The sequence below is a fragment of the Colobus angolensis genome, unplaced genomic scaffold (assembly GCF_000951035.1).
Source record: "Colobus angolensis palliatus isolate OR3802 unplaced genomic scaffold, Cang.pa_1.0 Scaffold17, whole genome shotgun sequence".
In the NCBI taxonomy this organism is placed as follows: Eukaryota; Metazoa; Chordata; class Mammalia; order Primates; family Cercopithecidae; genus Colobus; species Colobus angolensis.
In genome coordinates this window covers 12,198,845-12,218,673 of record NW_012114821.1, presented here as the reverse complement: position 1 = coordinate 12,218,673, position 19,829 = coordinate 12,198,845, and the positions used below count along the sequence as shown (strand labels likewise).

Here is a 19,829-nt window from a genome sequence, read left to right as displayed (position 1 = left end):
ACTTGGCAACTAAACAACTCATCCTTCTGTACTCAGGCTCAAAACCAAAAGTCATTCCTGACACTGCTCTCTCATATCCTACCAGCATTCTATCAGCAAATCCAGTTGGCTGTATTTTCAAAATGTATCCCAAATCCAAGCCCCTCTTCCCTACCTCTTCTACTATCACCCTGATCCAGCCATTGTATTTGAGATTTTTGTGGTAGCCCCCAACTGTCTCTCTGCACCTGCCTTGCCTCTTATAATCTATGAGAAGCACAGTAGCCAGAGCAATCCCTTTATAAGTCAGACCATTTTACTTCTCTGCTCCAAACATTCTCTCCAGTGGCCTTCTCTCGTGCAGAGGAAAAATCTAGTCTTCTGTTAACTGCCAGAGCCTATTTGATGTGACCCCTGTTAGCTCTCTGACCTTAACTCCTGCTGTTCCCTCCTGGCTGACTGGTTTGTCCCTTTAGAGTTTCTCAAATAGGCTGAGCACATCCCACATCAGGGTCCTGGTATTTGCTGTTTTTCTTCGTGAATATTCTTCCCAGATAACTCATTGCCTTACTTCCTTCAGGGTCTGCTTATCAGAAAGACCTTGCTTGACCACTTGGATTCAGAGGGAAGCCATATCCCCAGCCTTCTCTATCCCTACATCTTGCACCCTACCCCAGCACTCAGACTTCCTGCCATATTATGTATTTGTCTATTGTCTTTCTTCTCCAACTAGAATGTTTGAAACTGCTGTATCTCTGGTGCCTAGAAATGTGTCTAGTTCTGCTAGACATGTCACACACAACAGGCACACAGTAAACATTCACTAGGATGAATGAATGAAATTATGAAGAACTGACTATGTGCTGGGCCCTAACCCAGAAGTATTCAATGAAATAATTCACCCTCAAAACTATTACCCTATGAGGTGGGGATTATTATTGCTATTTTTCAGAGAGAAACCAGAATTAAAACCCAGGTCTATCTGCCTCCACAGTATCCTCTTCCCATGACAGCACTCTGGGAAAAGCCAGGCTTTCCTCCAAGAACCTTCTGTCTACCATCAATGGTGTGCTGGGTACTGAAATGTACACAAACCCAGCTAGAATAAGGCCTACTATGTGCAAAGGGCTTTCCAATTCTACCCACATTCTTTTTTTTCTATAGTCATTTATTGATTTATTTATAATTTTAAAATTTCAGTAGCCTTGCGGGTTAGCCTAAGTGAAGTAACTCATGCTCTTACTTTACTTTATCTCAACTGTATGGCTGTGAGGTAGGGAACCATGAACCAGTATTTTACACCATTTTTTTTTTCCTGGGAAAGAAAGGCTTAATGGGTTTACCAGACATCTCTAGGTCAGTTAACTAGTCCTTTGGAAAGCCAAGTCTCCACTGCAGGTCTCTGACCCCAATTGCAGGGTGGGGGAGGGACAGGGGTGGCAGGTGGCAGGATCTACCCGTGACCCTATCTGTGCTAAACACTAGATCAGGGATGCACTAGCACCACCTTATCCCTACCATATGCAAGCATCACCCAGAGAGATCCTAAGGATTCTGCCCCACACAGTACTGCAAGAGGGCACAGTGGACAACCAAGTGGAAACTGAGCTACAAGCTACAGCCCCACCCTTCCAACAATGAGGAAACTCCTTCTGGACTTCAACCCAATGTGCCCTTGCATTGCCCTCCCTTATCTCAGCCCACTCCCAACCTGAATTTAGAGTTGGACTTGTGCCTTTCTCTGTTTCCCCCAAGAAGGCTCCATGGCACTCGGGTCCAACCACCGTCAGCCAAGGAGACCTGAAGATGGCAGGTTCTGGAGGACCTCAATCTCAGTCATGTCTTTTACTCCACCCTCTGTCCTTTGATACCCACCCAGTCCCTTCTGCCCCATCTGGGGCTGAGAAACAGGACATATCAATTGCAGTAAACTGCCACATCCACGTAAATAGGGTGTTCAGCATGTTTTTGTAACACCAGCACCTGTTTGTTTAGTCATGCTGGGCCAGGTGTTTCAGCACAAAATACAAATTGAATTCCTCCCCTCAGAAGGGCTTGCAGTCAGATAACAGACAAGGCAAATAACTGAAACACCATTGATACGTACTATATGGAGAAATGGACATCTATTCCAAGACCTCAGGAGGTGGGGATCAGGTGCCGTTGGGCCCCATAGCAGCACTGTCAGCTGGAGTGACACAACGGTCAGGAACTGACCAGGACCCCGCTCCCTCAGTCATCTGTCAACAAAGCAGGGAGAGTGTCCTGGGTGTCCTTGGGATTGCAATCACGAGCATCCAAGTTACCCAGAGTCTGAGCCTTAGTTTCCCTAACTGTAAAGTTGGGAGATAGTTAGTAAATATCCTCATAAAGATGTCCAAGAATTCAAATATACATCAATATCTGGAAAATAGTTTGGCTTCAATCAATGTTCATTTTTTTCACTTAATTTTTTAATTTTAATATTAAGATTGTGTCCCAAGCTGTTATCCCTTCTTCAGATAATTATACACAGAAAACAGGAATACAGAGAACGTCCAATCTCTGAACTACCTCAGCTGACCTGAAACCGATTTTCCAAGTTGTAGTAAACACAAATGCATGCTCTCTACTCATGCCAAAGCTGCATAAGTATCAGCTGGATCCCAGTTCACAAACAAATGCAGTGCAGCTTCCCAGGGAAGTCACAGTGGGACGGGAGTGGAGCCTCTTACCCCAAGTCCTGCCCCCTGGAGCCACCCACCACCTCAGCAGAGACCCACCCATTTCCTTCAGACCAAAGACAGAGGATGGATACGGGATCCGTCAAGTCCCTCTGAAGACCCTCCCCCACATACCACCCAAGGCCACCTATGGCCCACCCAGGGAGTCCTAATGACACCCGGCAAAGTTAGCAACCTACCAGTGGAGCATCAGGGCTGCCTGAGATGTTCTCCATTCGCGGCAAATGATCTTATTTTCTGAAGTAGCAGCTTTCTATTGAAATTCTTCATCAGTCGCTGTCATGAGGAATTTCCCCCCCTTTTCTCTTTCTTTCTAACTGGTGAAATTGACAGTCTGCCTACATTAACCAGGCATTCATTTGCATGATCAAAAGCAGATTTGTTCCAAGATGCAATGTTCTGCCTTCCCTTCCAAGCACAGGCATCTCCAAGGAAGGCGAGAAAAATCAGAAAGAGAGCGCCTCCGCTGTGCCCCTGAGCTTGGCCAGGAGTCGGCCTCGTCTGGGAGCAGGTGGAGTGGGGGCCCTGTGGAGAGCAGTGGGGGGAGGGCAGCCCATGTGGGAGTTGGAAAGCAGCACCTGGCAGCCCAAGGCGCTGGCACAAGCCCCACACAGGAATATCCAGCCTTTGGTGACAGATTATAGTAAGAGGAGCATGCAGGAGTTTCCAGTGTGTGTGTGATTTCCTGAAAGGAGGCACTGCTGCCTTAAATCCCCAGCACTCAGGGATGGGAGGGTGTTAGGGTCTGAACCCAAGGCATTGCGGGGACCTGGATTCAGAAAAATGGGTCACAATTCTTAGCTTTAGCCACATGATGTAGGAGAGTTGCTGAACTGGTCTGAGCTGCGGTTTCTTTAGCCTTCGAATGGACACAGTGAGACCCAGCCTGTCTGTCTCTTGCAGTGTTATAAGAAGTGAAAGAGGTATCTCTCAACACCCAGAAAGCCCTGGAGGTCTCATGGCTCTCGGCTGACCTCGCACACTGTAAACCCTCCACCCTGGAGCCGTAACCCCACATTACCCCTCACAGCTGACGCTTACATACCACCTTGTCTGATTCTCCCCAGGGACCCTGTGAGCTGGGATTACAGTTCAGAGAAAGCTGAGGATCAGAAGGATTGACTTGTCCCCCCTAAAATATGAAAATATTATATTTCATGACTGCATTGGTATAAAGATGAATGTAAACCAGGCTGGATTCATTATTATACTTTCATTATTATTATGTTTTTTTCTTCTGATTTTAAAAGAAATTAGAAGGAAAATACTTCTGTGAGTTCCTAAAAGTGCAGTGAGCCCTTGGCCCTGAGCCAGCTGTCCTTGATGGAGAAGTAAGCCCTTGTCCCTTAACACCATAATGAGGAGTGAAGTCAGGAGTCATTCAAGCATTAATCCATGCAACATCTCTCCAACACAGATTTATTCAGAGGCTCCTGTGTGCTGGACTCTCTCTAGGCTTTAGAGGGAACAGTTGTAATCCAAACAGATAAAGCCTCTGACTCGGAGAGTTCATGTTCTCATGAAAGGACACAGACGATGTAAGTAAATAAAGAATTTCAGATCTTAGAAGTGCCCTGAAGAACACTGAAGTGGGGCCATTGTAGAGGAGGTAATGGAATGGGGAAAATACTTTAGGGGCAGTCAGGGAAGGCTTTTCAGAGGAGGGAACTTCTGGACTGAGGCCTGAGCAATGGGGAGCCAGCGATGGGGATCAAGGTATAGAGCAAGTGCAAAGGCCCTGGGGCAGGAGTGGTCCTGGCTGTCTGGGGGTCACAGGGAGGTCAGTGCTAGGAGACCCAGTGACCAGTGGAGGGACTGGGAAGAGAGGAATTCAGAAGAATGAAGATGGCCAGTTATGAGATCTTGCAGGCCATCAGAAAAGTGACGTTATTCTCTTTGCAGTGGGCAGTTACTGGAATGTTTCAAGCTAATAATAGAAGGTGATTATATTGATTCGCTTGTTTAAAAAGGGACATTTCTAGCAGTTATATGGAAAATTGACTATGGAGATGTGACACAGGAAGTAGAGATCAGATTGGGCTCTGTTGTGGAAATCCAGGGGTTGAGTTAGTAACTTAAATTAGAGTTGCAGACATGGTCACAGTTAGAAATGATCAGATTTGGGATATATCTTGAGTTGGCAGCTGACTATATGAGTTGGGAGTTCAGTAGAGAGGTCAGGGCTGTAGATATAGATTTGGAAGAAAACCAAGAAGATGTGATATCACAAAATCCAAGAAAAGAAAGCATTTCCAAAAGGAAACAAAGATCAAATGTCACAGAGAGTCAAGAGAGATGAGGGCAGAGATTCGACTCTTGTAGATCATGGGAGACCTTGATGAGGGCCATTTCAGTGGAATGACAGGAAGGAAAGGCTGACTGGAATAGGCTGGGGGAAGAGGGGAAGTGAGGACATGCTCACATTGCTTCCCAAACCCACCCTCTCTCCACTGAATGATGCTCTCCAGTGGATGCGAACAGTCACCCATGATTTGCAGAGCACTTTGCTCATTCAGCAGCTGTCCCCACTGACTTCACCAAGCTCTGCTGCATGGCAGGAATTGTGTCATGTCCGTTTGGAATCCTTAGCTTCTGTCCAGCACTAGGTTAGTCTTCAATTCACGTCCCTCAAATGAACAAAGGAGTGTTGTGTCTCCATCTGACTCAGAGCTCTAGAGAAGTCTGGGGCATTTATTTATTCATTCACTCATCCATTCACATAGTCTTGCAGGAAGCAGGTGAACTCTGGTAGGCTTCCTACTTTTCCAGTCGGGATTCTGCTCTGTGTCTCCTTCTTCCCAAATCTGTGATGTTACAACCATTTTTCAAAAGTTGGAGCATAATCAATGAGCAAAAATTGACTACAGGCTGTCTGTGTAAAAAGCTTTCCTCCCCTAAGCCCCTGCCAAGAGCAGCATCTCTGCTTCTGCCCCAGTGTGGTAGAGGAGATGTGTTGTGAACTAGGACAGCAGCAGGGGTGGACTGGAGGTGGGGGCAGGGGGCACTCAGGAGAAAGATTGTAGGAACAGGTTATAGCAAACTGTAGGGGAAGAGGGGAATGATTGTAGGAGCAATCAGGAAATACCTGCATTTTATTCAGGTAATTGAAGGCTGGTCTTAGTCACTAAGGATAGGGAAATAGGAGGAGAAGACGGTTCTAGAGGTGAGTAAGAACACATATGGATGACAAAGTTAAATTGTGCCTAGGTTGAGTTTGAGGGGCCTGAGAGATTTCTAGGTGATGTGAGGCATTTGGATATAAAGGTGTGAGGTTCAAGCTGGAGAGAGATTTGGGAGTCATTAGCTTAATAGGTCATTCTTGAAGCAAGGAGAGGAAATGGCCCCACCCCACACGCATTCGTGGACAGAAGGGGAGGAAAAGGGGACAGAAGTGGCAGCTGGGAGCCTCGGCTTTCAAGAGTAGGCAGATACAGCAGAAGGGGGTTCCAGAAATTAGCCTGAGGCAGAGCCAACTAGGAGGAGGAGATGGAGAGGTGGGGGGATGGGGCATCTGCTGGTGGACCTCTGCAAGGCCAGCAGTGACCTTGATGGAGGTTGGGGCAGCCAGGCGGCCATATGGTAAAAAGGCTATAGGACAGTTGGAGCCCACCATGGAGACATAGTTTTGGAGTGCACATCTGGCTGAGAGCACCTGGATGAAGCGGATGGAGGAGACCCTCCTGTTGGGGACCTCCAGGTAGACACATTAGCTCTAGATGGGGGTGGGACTCATGACGAGCTGCACACTGAAGGTCCGAAAGAGCCAGGGGAATGTTTGCCTAGCGAGGGGCTCCAGGGCTGTGGGCAGCAAAGGCTGAGCCTCAGAGAGAAGGAGGGTCCTCAGTCCAAGAGAAGCATGGGCCATTCCCTGAGGAGAGGGCAGTGTGGCCTGGCCTTGGGGTTTGCAGCAGGAGACAGGGCCAGGGGGGAAGCAGTGCTGAGGGGCCAGTCGGCTCCTTACTGAGGCCCTGCACTGCCTGGGGCCAAGGCAAGGACACCTGGCCTGGCCTGCTCTGTGCTCCGTGCTCTCTGGCAGGTCACATTTGCAAACCAGACTGGGGGAGCCCTTCTCCCGGGCCCTGCCTGAAGCAAAAAAGCAAAAGGTAGGGTGAGGCTCTCCCAGCCACCCAGCCCTCTGTTCTTTCTGGCTTATCCCCTGCTCCTCTGCCCTCATCACTCCATTGACCCTGCGGACCTCACTGCTCCCCCTCACCCAGCTGTCCGCATGTCTGAACCCCACCCTCTCCAGTCTGGACTCAACCATCCTCCACGCTGCCTAACCCAGCTCCCCAGGGCACAACTGGGACCCTCACCAGCCAGCACCCCCCGCCCCGTCCCCTTTCCGGCTTCCTGCTCTATGTGCTCATCTTGCTCCTTATGGCCCCAGGACAGTCCATATAACACAGATGTTCTGTCTCACAGAAGTAGAAGCCCCCTGCAGGCAGAGAACAGCCCAGTTGTTCACTGATGTGTCCCAAACGCCGGGAGCTGCTCCTGGCACACTCAGGCACGCCGAGGACAGTTGTCCAAGGGACAGTAAGATGAACAGCAAGGGCCTGCAGCCATGTGTTCTCATCATGTCTCTCAGACACCACTCGGCGTAAACATAAGGGCATTTCTCACCTGTCTTGCTGATTTTCTTTTTAATCATTTACTAACTAGAGGGGAGACATAAATCATATTTATTGTTTCCCATGTGTCAGCTTCTTTATAATCATTAATGCATTTCATTCTAACACCAACCCCATTTTATTGACCCAAAATGAAGGCACAGACAGGTATATCCACTGAATACGTTTGTTCATTGGAGGTGAATCATCTGAGGCACAGAACAGAGCTACATTTGAACCTAAGTGTCTCAAATGCCAAATTTGGGCCCCGAGACATTCAGGTTGATGCTGAGGGCCTGCTCAGTCCCTCAGCATTTCCAAGGGGCTCTTACTTTTCATTAGAATGTGTTAATGGCAGTCCTTCAAAAACACACAGCAAGGACTGGCCAGTTCATGACAGCCCTTTGTGTAATTCCTGCCTGTAGCAAATCTACTGTCTAAGGCAGACCCCGCCTGTAATTACAGCTTGTGGAAGTCAGCACATGCAGTCACACGGTGGCCCCCGCTCCCGCCTGCTGACTCTCTAATTAAACTGGCAATGGCATCTGTGCTCAGGGCCTTGCCAAGCATGAAGGAATGTGTGTCCCAGGTCTTGCTGAAAATATGCCCCTTCACATTCCCTTGCAACACAGTGGGGCTTGGGAATTTATCTCCCACTATTTGGGAGACAACTTTTGGATCGTCTCCAAAATATTGACCAATCAGCAAGGCTGCACCCAATTAGTGTCTCAGATCCCCATAAAATGTGGAACTCTAATCTCAGTCTCATGGGAGCATGAATTGGGCCCCATCCCTCCAGCTACCTGGCTGTGAAGCTGTTCTAGACCATTTTATGCAAGAAGGACTTCTTTTTGCAATGCCCAGGGCTTGGTGTCCTAGCACTCCTAAAAGATCATCTTAGAAGGAGTTTCCACAGAACCCATGAAGGAGACCCCATCCTTGACTGGAGACACTCCTTTTTCTTTTCTTTTCTTTCTTTCTTTCTCTCTCTCTCTCTCTCTTTCTTTTATGAGAGGGAGTCTCGCTCTGTTGCCCAGGCTGGAGTGCAAGCTCTGCCTCCCGGGTTCAGGCCGTTCTCCTGCCTCAGCCTCCCGAGTAGCTGGGACTACAGGCGTGTGCCACCACATCTGGCTTTTTTTCTTTTTTGTGTGTGTATGTGTGTATTTTTATAGTAGAGATGGGGTTTCGCTGTGTTAGCCAGGATGGTCTTGATCTCTTGACCTCATGATCTGCCTGCCTCGGCCTCCCAAAGTGCTGGGATTACAAATGTGAGCCACCGCGCCCGGCCTGGGGGCCACTCCTTTTTCTAGCAGGGGTTTGGAAAAGGGGTTCCAAGTGTTTGGACTCAAGCTCAGTGGGGACAAAGCTCAACTCAGGCCTCTCTAAGACATGGGCTTTCCCTGACCTGTCTGAATTGGGCTCAAGGCTGAGTCTACAAATATCTAACAACAATGACAATAGACACAGTACTGAGCCCTTCATTTAACTTCATGACAGTTTTATGATGAGGGTAATTTGTTGTGCCCATTTTACAGATGAAGAAATAGACATAGAGCGATTATATGACTTTCCCAAGTTCATACAGCTACGAAGTCGCACAGTTAGCCTCCAAGACCAGACCTTTCCAACTCTGAGATTTGAAACCCAAGAGATTTGACTTTAGCATCCTACTTTCAGCCTCTAACCTGTATTATCTCTACAGAGGTCATTCATTCAATGCATATTCACTTATGACATGCCTGTCACCATACTAAGAACTGGGGCTATGGACACATTCCCTGCCCCCTTTGCCATGCAGTACTCTAGAACAATAGGCAAATAAACTAACATCACAGCACCTGGGTCCTGAGGGCCACGGGGGCCCCTGGTTTAGCCTGGACAGGTTAATAATTATCACTCACATTTACTGACCATGTGCCAACTACTGTACTCAACCCTTTTAATGCATGTTTCATTGGAATCTGTTAATAATTCATGCAATAGACATTTTTCATTATCCACCTTGTATAAAGAAGGAAACTGAGCTACAGAGAGAGACAGCAATTTACTTGGGGTCCCAGAACTACAAGGCAGTTCTGCACTTTCAACCATTATATCTGGAGCCTGGCCTTTCAACCATTATCTGTCTTGTTTCCCGGAGGAGGTAAGCCCTGAGCAAAACCCGGATGTTCTATTGTGATCTTATTGCTGGCCGTGAAGTTCCCAGGCCAATGGCATCAACATCACCTGGGAGCTTGTTAAAATGCACGTCCCTGGGCTCCACTCTGGACCTGCTGAGTCAGAATCTGTATTTTCTCAAGATTTCAGTCTACTTTAATGCTCATGGGATTAAAAAGCATGCTTCTAGTTCAATAGCTGTTATCCAGGCAAACTAGGGAAAGGTGTTTAGGCAGGAGGAACAGCAGGCACAAAGGCTTCAAAGTAAGAGAGAACATTTGGTGTGGCGGAAACAGCACTCCTCACATGGCCTGGGCACTTTGGGAATATTTCAGCAGCCTAGTTCTCAGGAGTCACAGAAATTGAAGGCCCAGTGGCGGCTCGTCAGGGTGGCAAGGGCAAGGCACTCCTGGGTTTGTTCCCCACCTGTGTGGCTTACTCAGCTGTGTAAGACAGCACTTAACCTCCCTGAGCCAGTTTCCTTGTCCACCCTCTCAGGATGGTTATGGGGGTGAATGAGGAGAGGGTGCACCAGGGGCCCAGCACAGTACCTGACACACGATGGGTGCTTGGTGCGTGGCCCTTGTACTGATCTTGGCTACTCCATTTGCTGACGTGACTCAGGCAGCATCATCCTCACCCCTTGGCGGTCTCCTCTAAGTTCCAGCGAATGACATTACACAGGGAGGAGACAGTTTATGAACTTGTTTTACTCCCCCGCAGCCCAGGAAGCATTGGTATCTCGGCTAGGGCTCTCACTATGACCCCCTTATGTGTGAGAAAATGGTGCCCAGAGAGAGGAAGCCACTTCCTCGAGTTTGTACAGTGATTGTCACATAGCAGGTGCTGGGACTTGGGGGTCCTGGTGCCCAGACCTCAGCATAGCTCCCTAATGTTTAGACTTGAAGGCAGATTATGCCTCCCATGTAGCAAAGCAGCCTGGGGACAACTCACTTTAGTGCCACTGCACCCTTGTCCTTGTACCCTCCTGGGCTCCCAGAACTGAGGTCTCTCCACTTCCGCTCCAGCCCTGGGCATTAGACTTACCCAGTATCTGTGATGGGGGTGTCATGGATTCCTTCTTTACACAGCATCTGTGAGCAGTACTTGGCCTTCGAATTTGGCACCTTCCGCCGGCCCCACCTACCTTCGCTCATCACCCAATATCCTTGCTCACAGCTCAGAGCTGAGAAAACAGGCCGTAGCATTGAGACAGCCACTGGAATGAGCTAGTGTATTTTCTTGCACAGTTTTTCAAAGATTCATATTATTTGTATGAAGGAATTAGGATAGAAATAAAAGCAAGAGAGCCTTCTTCCTTGAAGATAGATACACATAGCATTTTAAAAATGTTTTCTTCATTTAATAAAGCAGTTTGGGGCCCTGTGTTCATCCTTCAGTTTTCTAACTGAAACCAATGAATCCCATGATGGATACAAGTAGGTCTCTTTGATTAAGGGCATTTGTCAGACTTTGAGCTAGGTGCTTCTAAACTTATCTCTAATTCTCAAAACAATGCTATCAAGTAATTTTACTTAACTCCATTTTGCCTGTGAGGATCCTAAGGATTAGAGAGGCTAAGTGACTTGCCCAAAGTCACACAGCTGGGAAATATAAGACCTGGAACCCAAATTTGGGTTGCCAGCTCCAGGCCCTTGCTCTTTGCACTGCGACTTCCTGGCTCTTCTTAGCCCGCACCCATGCACAACCAGCCACGCCTCGGAGTAGGACCCTTAGCAGGTGACTGCTTTGTTCACTTCATCTTCACAGGAGACAAAAACAGGGCCCATATGAATGAACACAATGCATTCACATTTGGAAGATGTCTGGCTCAGAGAGAGGAAAAAATATATTTTCCAAGATCCCCCCAAATTTGGCAGTTAGCACTTGAACCCTAAGTTTTGACTCCAAACTCAATGCTCTTTTCACTGTTCTGGGCCAGGCACTTTATGGGCAAACTACCCAGCCTTCCATGGGCTGAGGTCCCAGTGTCCATAGCTCTGATGTGGGGTCCTGCTTAAGTTATAGCTAGGGTAACGAGCCTGTCTCTTACCAGCACTAAGACCTGGGGTTAAATCTCGCCTCATGCGGCCTGTGTGACCCTAAACAAGCTAGGTAGGTTCTCTCGGCCTCAGAATTATGGTTCGTAAAATGGGATAACATCATGCCCAATTCACCTTGTTATTTTGATGCTTCCTTGAAACATACGTGTGAAATGTTTAGCACAAAAGTTAGAAATAGTAGGAGGGGTGCCAGTGGGTTACTAATATCATTTATGTAATGAGATACTCCAGGCAGAAAAGGACAGAGAATATAATGCAGTTTTTTCCCTAAACTATTAGCAGGTTGTAGAGTCCACGTAATGGGTTGTAGGTGAGTATTTTTTTAATAGACTAGACTAGGCTGGGATAGAATAGAATGGAAACTCTCAGATGCATTGTAGATGGCAGTAGTTTGAAATGTGAACATTACTCGTGAATGCTATTTCGGGAGTCATCCTGAAGGATCAGTTAGTCCACAGGGTGGTTCAGCCTGGCCTCTTGTTCAGCCAGTCCGAGTGTAAGCCATCCCACCAGGAGGGGCTGTGCCCACCCAAGAGGGGCTGTGCTCACCCAGGAGGGGCTGTGCTCACCCAGGAGGGGCTGTGCCCACCCAAGAGGGGCTGTGCTCACCCAGGAGGGGCTGTGCCCACCCAGGAGGGGCTGTGCTCACCCAGGAGGGGATGTACTCACCCAAGAGGGAATGTGCCCACTCAGGAGGGGCTGTGCCCACCCAGGAGGGGCTGTGCTCACCCAGGAGGGGCTGTGCCCACCCAGGAGGGGCTGTGTTCACCCAGGAGGGGCTGTGCCCACCCAGGAGGGGCTGTGTTCACCCAGGAGGGGCTGTTCCCACCCAGGAGGGGCTGTGCTCACCCAGGAGGGGCTGTGCTCACCCAGGAGAGGATGTACTCACCCAAGAGGGAATGTGCCCACTCAGGAGGGGCTGTGCTTACCCAGGAGGGATTGCTCACTGATGGAATTCTAATCACAGGTCCTGTGTGCTTGTAAATGTTTGGAGAAGCAATTTAAACACACCAGAGTGTGCTGATAAGCACGTTTCACCGTTTACATAAGGTCCTCGAAATATGTAAACACATAGCACAAGACTGTGCTGGGGCCCAGGAGGCTGGGCCTCACACCTGGGGCTGCATCCCCGACTTTCCTCTGCCCATTGTCTTCAGAAAGGAGGAAACTGGGTCCTCGGGGAAGGCAGTGAATGGCTCCAGACTCCCACAGTGCAGACAGCAGCAACACTAGAACAAGGAAGGAACAGAGAGAGAGGGGAATTTCAGAGAGAAATAGAGAGAGAAGGAAAGAGAAGGGGAGAGAAGGGGAGGGGAAGAGGAGGTGAGGGAAGGGAGAGAAAAGGGGAAGCATGAAGGAAGGAAAGAGAAAGACAGGGAAAGGAAAATAGAAAAAGTTGCTCCCGTCTGGATGCACATCCCTGAGAGAGCTGCGTGCCTTCCCTGGCCATCCTATATAAAATAGCCCTGGCCCCAGCATTCCCTGTCCTTCTCGTACCACCTTATATTTCTTTGTAGCACCTGTTCCCTGATATACCATACATTTATTTGCTCATTTTCTACCTCTGCCCACTAGAACGTGAGCCCCAAGAGACAGGGAGCTCGATCGGCATGTCCGTGGCTATTTCTCCAAGCCTGGGGCACTGCTGGCTCTGGTGAAGAGTGTGACTATCTGTATAAAAGTGTGCATGAAGCATTCATATGATGAGTGACTGAGTCCATGAATGAAACTGAATTTAGCTCTCCTAACATGACCAGACCACAGTTACTTATGAGTTGGCTGAGCAAGGAGCCCAGTAAAGCAAGTGAAACTCGGGTGTTTGACCTGTTCTCAGACTGCAACAATGGTTCACGTTAACAGAGCACTTATTAAGTGCCAGGTACCGTTTTAACTGCTCGCCATAATCCTATGTGGCAGGCACTCCCGTTTTCAGATGGGGAAGGCAGGCACAGAGGGAGATAGCCATTTGCTTAAGGACACACAGCTAGAAGGAGGCAGAGCTGAGATTCACACTCAGACAGTCTGGCTTCTACTTGTGTTTAATGCCATGCTCCACTGCTTCCCAGAGAGAAAATTCTAGAGCAACGGTTTGAGGGACACTGACTTGGACTTTTCAGAATCCAGCTGGGGAATTGCATATCTTTTTTTTCTTTTTCTAGCAATTTGAGGAAAGTCAAGGCCGGACCAGTAGCAAAACAGCCTTTTACCAGGCGCTGCAGAATTCCCTGGGCGGCGAGGACTCAGATGCCCGCGTCGAGGCTGCTGCTACGTGGTATTACTCTCTGGAGCACTCCACGGATGACTACGCCTCCTTCTCCCGGGCTCTGGAGAATGCCACCCGGTAAGCTAAGCTGCAGGAGGGTGCAGATTCCTACTGCTATGCTTTGGAGCGGACCCAGTTGATATTCAGGTCATGAATGTGGCTTAGCGCTTGCGGTTTCCTCTGCATCATTCATTCAGCCTACAGCATAGGGAGCTTCCCTGCTGAGGGGCAGCCCTGGGGGACATGTGGGATGGACCCTGCTGCCAGGAAACCCCAGGCCAATGAGAGAAATGAGCGGTGACTCCGGCTCTTCCTAGACCATGAGGGAGCTGTCAGAGGGCAGAGACGAAGCACTTGTGAGAGGTGCCTGGTGCAGACTCCACCTGATGCAGCTGCTCAGTGAGCGCTCAGGACAGCCTGGCCTTGCATTCACTGAGCCCAGTGCACCCAGTCTTGGCTGCCCATCAAGTGCACATGGGGGCATTTAAAGGGTAGGTGACACACAGGGCCCATAGTGGGGCAGCATTTTTCAAAGTTCCCTCAGCTGATTCCACCCTGCAGCCCAGGCTCACCTGGCACGAGGGAATCAGAGGCCTGGAGGCGGGGAGGTTTTGTGGCTGATGTCACTCCCCGCATAGGAACAGCCCAAGCTCTGACAGCCCTGCTCCCTCTCTCTGAGGCCCGCTGTTTCTTGTAGCCACTGCTTACATGCCTTGCTCCCGTTCACGCTCAAGCTTCTCTCACTTGGGGAAGGCTGCCCAAACCCCCACCCCAAGATGGCTAAAGACCGCGGCCCCCAGGCCCTGCTGTCCCCAGGGTCCCTCTCTTGCAGCATGCCTCCTGCCCCGGGGGTTGTCAGGACAGACCGCCTCCCTCTCCTAGTACTGCATTAGCTCACTGAGGCTGAGAACTTTTATAGAAATGCACGGCAGATGCACAAGAAATGATTTTTGAATAGAAATAAGGAAATAACCAGGGCTCCAGTCCTTTCTTCCTTCTGAGCCTCCTAGGATGAGACCACAGTGGGGACTGCAGCTCTCAGGTCACCTTTGAGTCCCCTCACAGGCGATGAGTCTTGGTTTCCTGAGGGCTCCCTGCTCCCAGTGGGAAGAATGAGTGGGATGCAAGTGCTTTCAGCATTCTGTGCCTCCTTTTCTCTCTCCTTCTGGGAGACCCACACCCACCATTTGCTTGTTGTCCCTGGGGACAGAGCCAGTGTCAAGGCTCAGCATCCTTTGCTGAACTGGAGCCTGTTGGGAAGGGATGGGCTGGAAGGTGTTGGAGACCCACTGTCCTGCTTAGCCTGAGGTTTCCAATTGGCGGGTCACTGGCTCAGAATAAAACTGTGCCACCCACTTGCATCTTGGGGACTAAAAGGCTTTAATTTTCCCTCTAGTGGAGATCTCCACTTTAGATGAAATAGCTAGCAGCTATTTTGGGAGGCCTTGCCCTGGGTTGGACCATAAGAAGTCACAGATGTCCAGTCCCTGACCCTGAGAGGCTTATAATCAAGTCAGGACTGGGCTAGATTGCATTGCAGAGGGAGCTCAGGGCTAGGTTCTTGCCTTAATTTTGCCTTATCTGACCTTAAGGACAACCTACGTGCTGGGGTGAGAGCTGAGACTGAGAAGGCAGCATCACCAAGGGAGGCCCCACTCAGAAGACGAACTCCAGCTCAACCTTAGCTCAGGTCCTCCTCTCTGGCACAGACTCAGGCCCTGGCCCTGTGTTCTTGGCAGTTTACTGGGCAGTGTCCCGCCCCAGGCCTGCCAGCCCGTGATGCTTCCCATAAGTTTGATCCTGTCCCTGTCCTGCTTACAATGCCACAAGGTGCACAGGAGGAATCTCAGTTGCCTTCATCTGCCCCCAAGATGCCCACAGTGCCCCACCCAACTACAGAGCCTCACCTGGGAAGACTCTAGCACCCAGCAGACTCACCAAAGGCTTTTATCCCAATCACTAGGAAAAGAAGACGGGCATCCCTTTTGCTGGGGGACTCCCATGGGTGTTACTAAACTTGGTCATTACAAAACCTCTTCCAGGTAGGGACCCTTGGCCCGGAAGACAGAGATTCAAGGAGATAAAAGAACTACTGAGTATCTCACTTTTACTCTGTAAAAGAGATGGAATTGAAAACCTGGTGGCCCAGTGTCACCGAGGTCTGTCTGACTCTCGCCTCGCGGGGGCTGCCTCTCTAAGCACACAGCCTGTGCATCAGCACACGCAGGGCCCCACTCTTGTAAGCTGCTGCTTCTGAAATTGATTTGTGCTACCTTCAAAGGTGAAGCAAGTACCTAACTTAGGGAGGTTTCTGAACCTCCTCATCTGGACATTTTGGACTGGATCTTTCTTTCCTGTGGGGTTCCCCTTTCCACTGCAGGATGTTCAGCAGCATCTTGACCCACACACACTAGATGCCAGTACAATCCTTTCCATTCCCAGTTGTGACAACCAGGAATGTCTTCAGGCATTGCCAAAGGATTCTCTAGGGGAGGCAGAGATGGAGGTGACAAAATCCCACCTGCTGAGAGCCACTGGGCTGAGCTAAGGGTACCACATGCCTGAGCTGTCTTTGGGGGCTCTGACTTCTTTAAAAATGCACAATGATTTTATGTTCCATTCCATAGTATATTGCATTTAACTCCACTGTATATTGCACTTATGTTACTATAAAATGTTTTGCTTCCTCATCTTTAAGTTTAATTGGCGTCCTAGGAAGACGTTTATTTCACGGGATTTTTGACGCCTAGAATACATCAGCATGGGCACCAGTTTTTGAGCCTGTGACCTACCAGAGGACACTGTGTACCCACCATACCCTGGCTCTCCCCTCAGTGTGGCAGTGGAGCCACTTGGAGAGCACTGCTGGGGAATGGGAAGAAGGTGTTCTTGTAGGCCTGGGCAGGGGGGTTTTGGGGGCCAAGGCGACACCTTGCTGGGAGAAGCCCTTTCCAGGCACCATTGCCCACAGAGCCATGTTTAACCAGACTCCCCCCATGTTCTCCTTTCACCAGGGACTACTTTATCATCTGCCCTATAATCGACATGGCCAGTGCCTGGGCAAAGAGGGCCCGAGGAAACGTCTTCATGTACCATGCTCCCGAAAGCTACGGCCGTGGCAGGTAAGATGCTGCAGGGAGGCAGAGAAAGGAAGGTAAAACTGAAAGACAAGTCCCAGTTCAATGACATGGGACACACCACCTAACTTCTCTAAGCCTCGGTTTCCTCATCTGAGAAATAGAAATAATTGCAGTAGCCACTTCATCTCACTGTCTTGTTGGTGGGGAAAGTTAAAACAAATGATGTGAAAGGCTTTGCAAATGATGATGACGCACTTTGGAATTGCAATGTTAGTTGTTAACTGATTAATTTGACTGGAGAGGGAAGGCTTTTTCATTTACTCTATATATTTATTCCTCCAGAAACTGAGCACTAGCTTAAGACAAATGGCTTTCCAAAGTATAAAAAGGCTTTTTTTTTCAACCAAAGGAAAGTTGTATTCGTGCTTGATTTATAAATCATTCTTACTTCCAGAATAGGTTCCAGCTCCCTTAGAATAAAATATCAGGTGCAATGAAGTCATCAAAATGAGAAAGAGAAATAAGGTACAAGCGAAAGAAAACCAACCATAAAGGAATGGCCAAGCAATGAGCTTAGAATTTAGCCTTGAGTTTTCCAGAAGCCAAGGAAAAGATTTTAAAAGGAAGAAGAAAAGAAAGATTTGGGTTTCATAGCTCCAGTAGCTGAACAAAGGAAGCAGAGACGAAGTGACAGGGACGCAGGTGATCTCAGCTTCGGAGTGGAAGAACAATGCAAAGAGGGTAGCTGGGGACTTGGATGACCGGTGCTTTGAAGGGAGGACTGTGGGACTGTCTGTTCTACTGCCCCATGAGCTTACAGTCCTGAGCCATTCATCCATGTGGGAAAACCCCAGAACCCTTCCCACTGAGGCAGTGACTTCGTGCATTAAACCACATCAGATCACAGTGAGGTGCCTTTGGCAAGACAATCTACTTCTCTAGAGGAGGAAAGGAGTGGTGTCCTTGTGCTCAGCCTCCCATAAGCATTCACAGGTAACAGATCATCAGGAACACAAGTCTCCAAAAGATGCCAGATGATTATTGTTTTATTTTATATAAGAACGGGAGCAAAGCCTACCATCTGGGGTCAAGAACATTCATCGCTCACATCCATGGATCTATTTTTTTTTTTTTTTCTGAGATGGAGTCTCGCTCTGTCGCCCAGTCTGGAGTGCAATGGTGCAATCTTGACTCACTGCAAGCTCCGCCTCCCAGGTTCATGCCATTCTCTTGCCTCAGCCTCCTGAGTAGCTGGGACCACAGGTGCCTGCCACCACGCCTGGCTAATTTTTGTGTATGTGTTTTTAGTAGAGACGGGGTTTCACCACGTTAGCTGGGATGGTTTCCATCTCCTGACCTCGTGATCTGCCCGCGTAGGCCTCCCAAAGTGCTGGGATTACAGATGTGAGCCACCGTGCCCTGCCCCCTGGTCTGTTTTATGGGCAACAGGGAGCTGGATGAAAGGACTGCAGCTTTAGAGGTGGGGGTCCAGCCATACCACCTACCTGCTGTGCCATCATAGGTAGTTTTCTTTGTCTCTCTGATCTGCAATATCCTTACGTACAAAATAAGGCTAATAATTTTTCCTCTTAGGGTTGGCATTAACAGTGTCTGGAACATAAGTTATCCAACCCATAACAGGGCTTTACCCTGTGTTACTTAGCAAGGCAAGGGAATTCTTATAAACACGCATCATTTATCTTTATAATTAGCAATGCCCCTAGAGTAGGCTGAATAATGGCCACCTGAAGATTGACTCCTTCCATGTCCTTCTTTCACCAGGGACTACTTTATCACCTGCCCTGTAATTGACATGGCCAGTGAGTTGGCCACCTTCCTCCCACTCCCCAGTAAGACTTACTCTCCAAGTGGCCTCACTGCCACTAGAGGAAAGAAAGGACATTCTTATTTCTCCTAAGCACTCATTAGTTACCTGCTTTCCCCAAACAGTCTCTTTCTTTCCTTTTTTTTTTTTTTTGTTATGGCATCTCCCTCTGTTGCCCAGGCTGGAATGCAGTGGTGCAATCTCAGCTCACTGCAACCTCCACCTCCCAGATTCAAGCAATTCTCCCACTTCAGCCTCCCAGTAGCTGGGATTACAGGCACACACCATGACTCCCGGCTAATTTTTGTATTTTTAGTAGAGATGGGGTTTCACCATGTTGGCCAGGCTAGTCTTGAATTCTTGACCTCAAGTAATTGACCCACCTCAGCTTCTCAGAGTGCTGGGATTATAGGCATGAGCCACCGCACCTGGCCCAGACCCTTGCATTTTTAAAGCACTCCACACAAAAGTTCAGAGCCCAATTTTGCAGGGTTGAAATGGTCACCTCGATTTTACAGAGGAAATGTGTCTCAGTCTATTCGAGCTGCCACAGTAAAATACCTTAGCTGAATAGTGGCCCCCAAAAGATATCAGGACCCAATCCCTGGAACCTGGAATATCACCTTATGAGGAAACAGAACCTGGGCAGATGTGATTTAGTTAAGGATGCTGGCATGGGGAGATAATCCTGGATTACGCTGGGAGGGCCCTGAACGCAATCATAAGTATCCTTATAGGTGAGAGCCAGAGGGAGAAGTGCTGTCTACAGAAGAGAGAGGCAATGTGACCACAGAGTCGGAGACTGGAGTGATGTGGCCACAGGGAAGGAATGCCAGTAGCAGCCAGAAACTGGGAGAGCACGGGGAGGGAGTGTGGCCCTGCTGTCACCTTGGTTTTGGCTCAGTCAGACTGGTTTTGGGCTTCTGGCCTTCCGAACTATGAGAGAAAAGAAAGTTTTGATGGTTTTGAACCAGTACGTTTATGATGATTTGCTACAGCAGCTGCAGGAAACTCATACAGTTCCCAAGGCGTTCTCATTTCCCCGGAGCACCTATCATTCACCTGCTTTCTCCAAACAGACTCTTCTGTTTTTATAGCATGCCACAAAAAAATGTCCAGAATCCTTGTG

The 19,829-nt window shown here is 48.9% G+C and overlaps 2 protein-coding genes across 5 annotated transcripts in view; one reads left to right on the top strand and one right to left on the bottom strand.

The window, feature by feature from the left end:
- Positions 1–3,856, bottom strand: part of SLA (Src-like-adaptor) — a 66,956-nt gene extending 63,100 nt beyond the window's left edge. For all 4 annotated transcript variants that reach the window (XM_011938153.1, XM_011938152.1, XM_011938154.1 and 1 more), the window contains exon 1: positions 2,882–3,856. Coding sequence is in view for 2 of the 4 variants with exons in the window: in XM_011938152.1 (XP_011793542.1) it covers positions 2,882–2,892 (11 nt within the window). In the remaining 2 variants the exon portion in view is untranslated. The remainder of the gene's footprint in view (positions 1–2,881) is intronic.
- TG (thyroglobulin) overlaps positions 1–19,829 on the top strand; it is a 272,792-nt gene that overhangs the window by 234,651 nt on the left and 18,312 nt on the right. The window contains exons 44-45 of the mRNA XM_011938150.1: positions 13,692–13,873; positions 16,810–16,917. Coding sequence (XP_011793540.1) covers positions 13,692–13,873; positions 16,810–16,917 — 290 coding nt within the window. The remainder of the gene's footprint in view (positions 1–13,691; positions 13,874–16,809; positions 16,918–19,829) is intronic.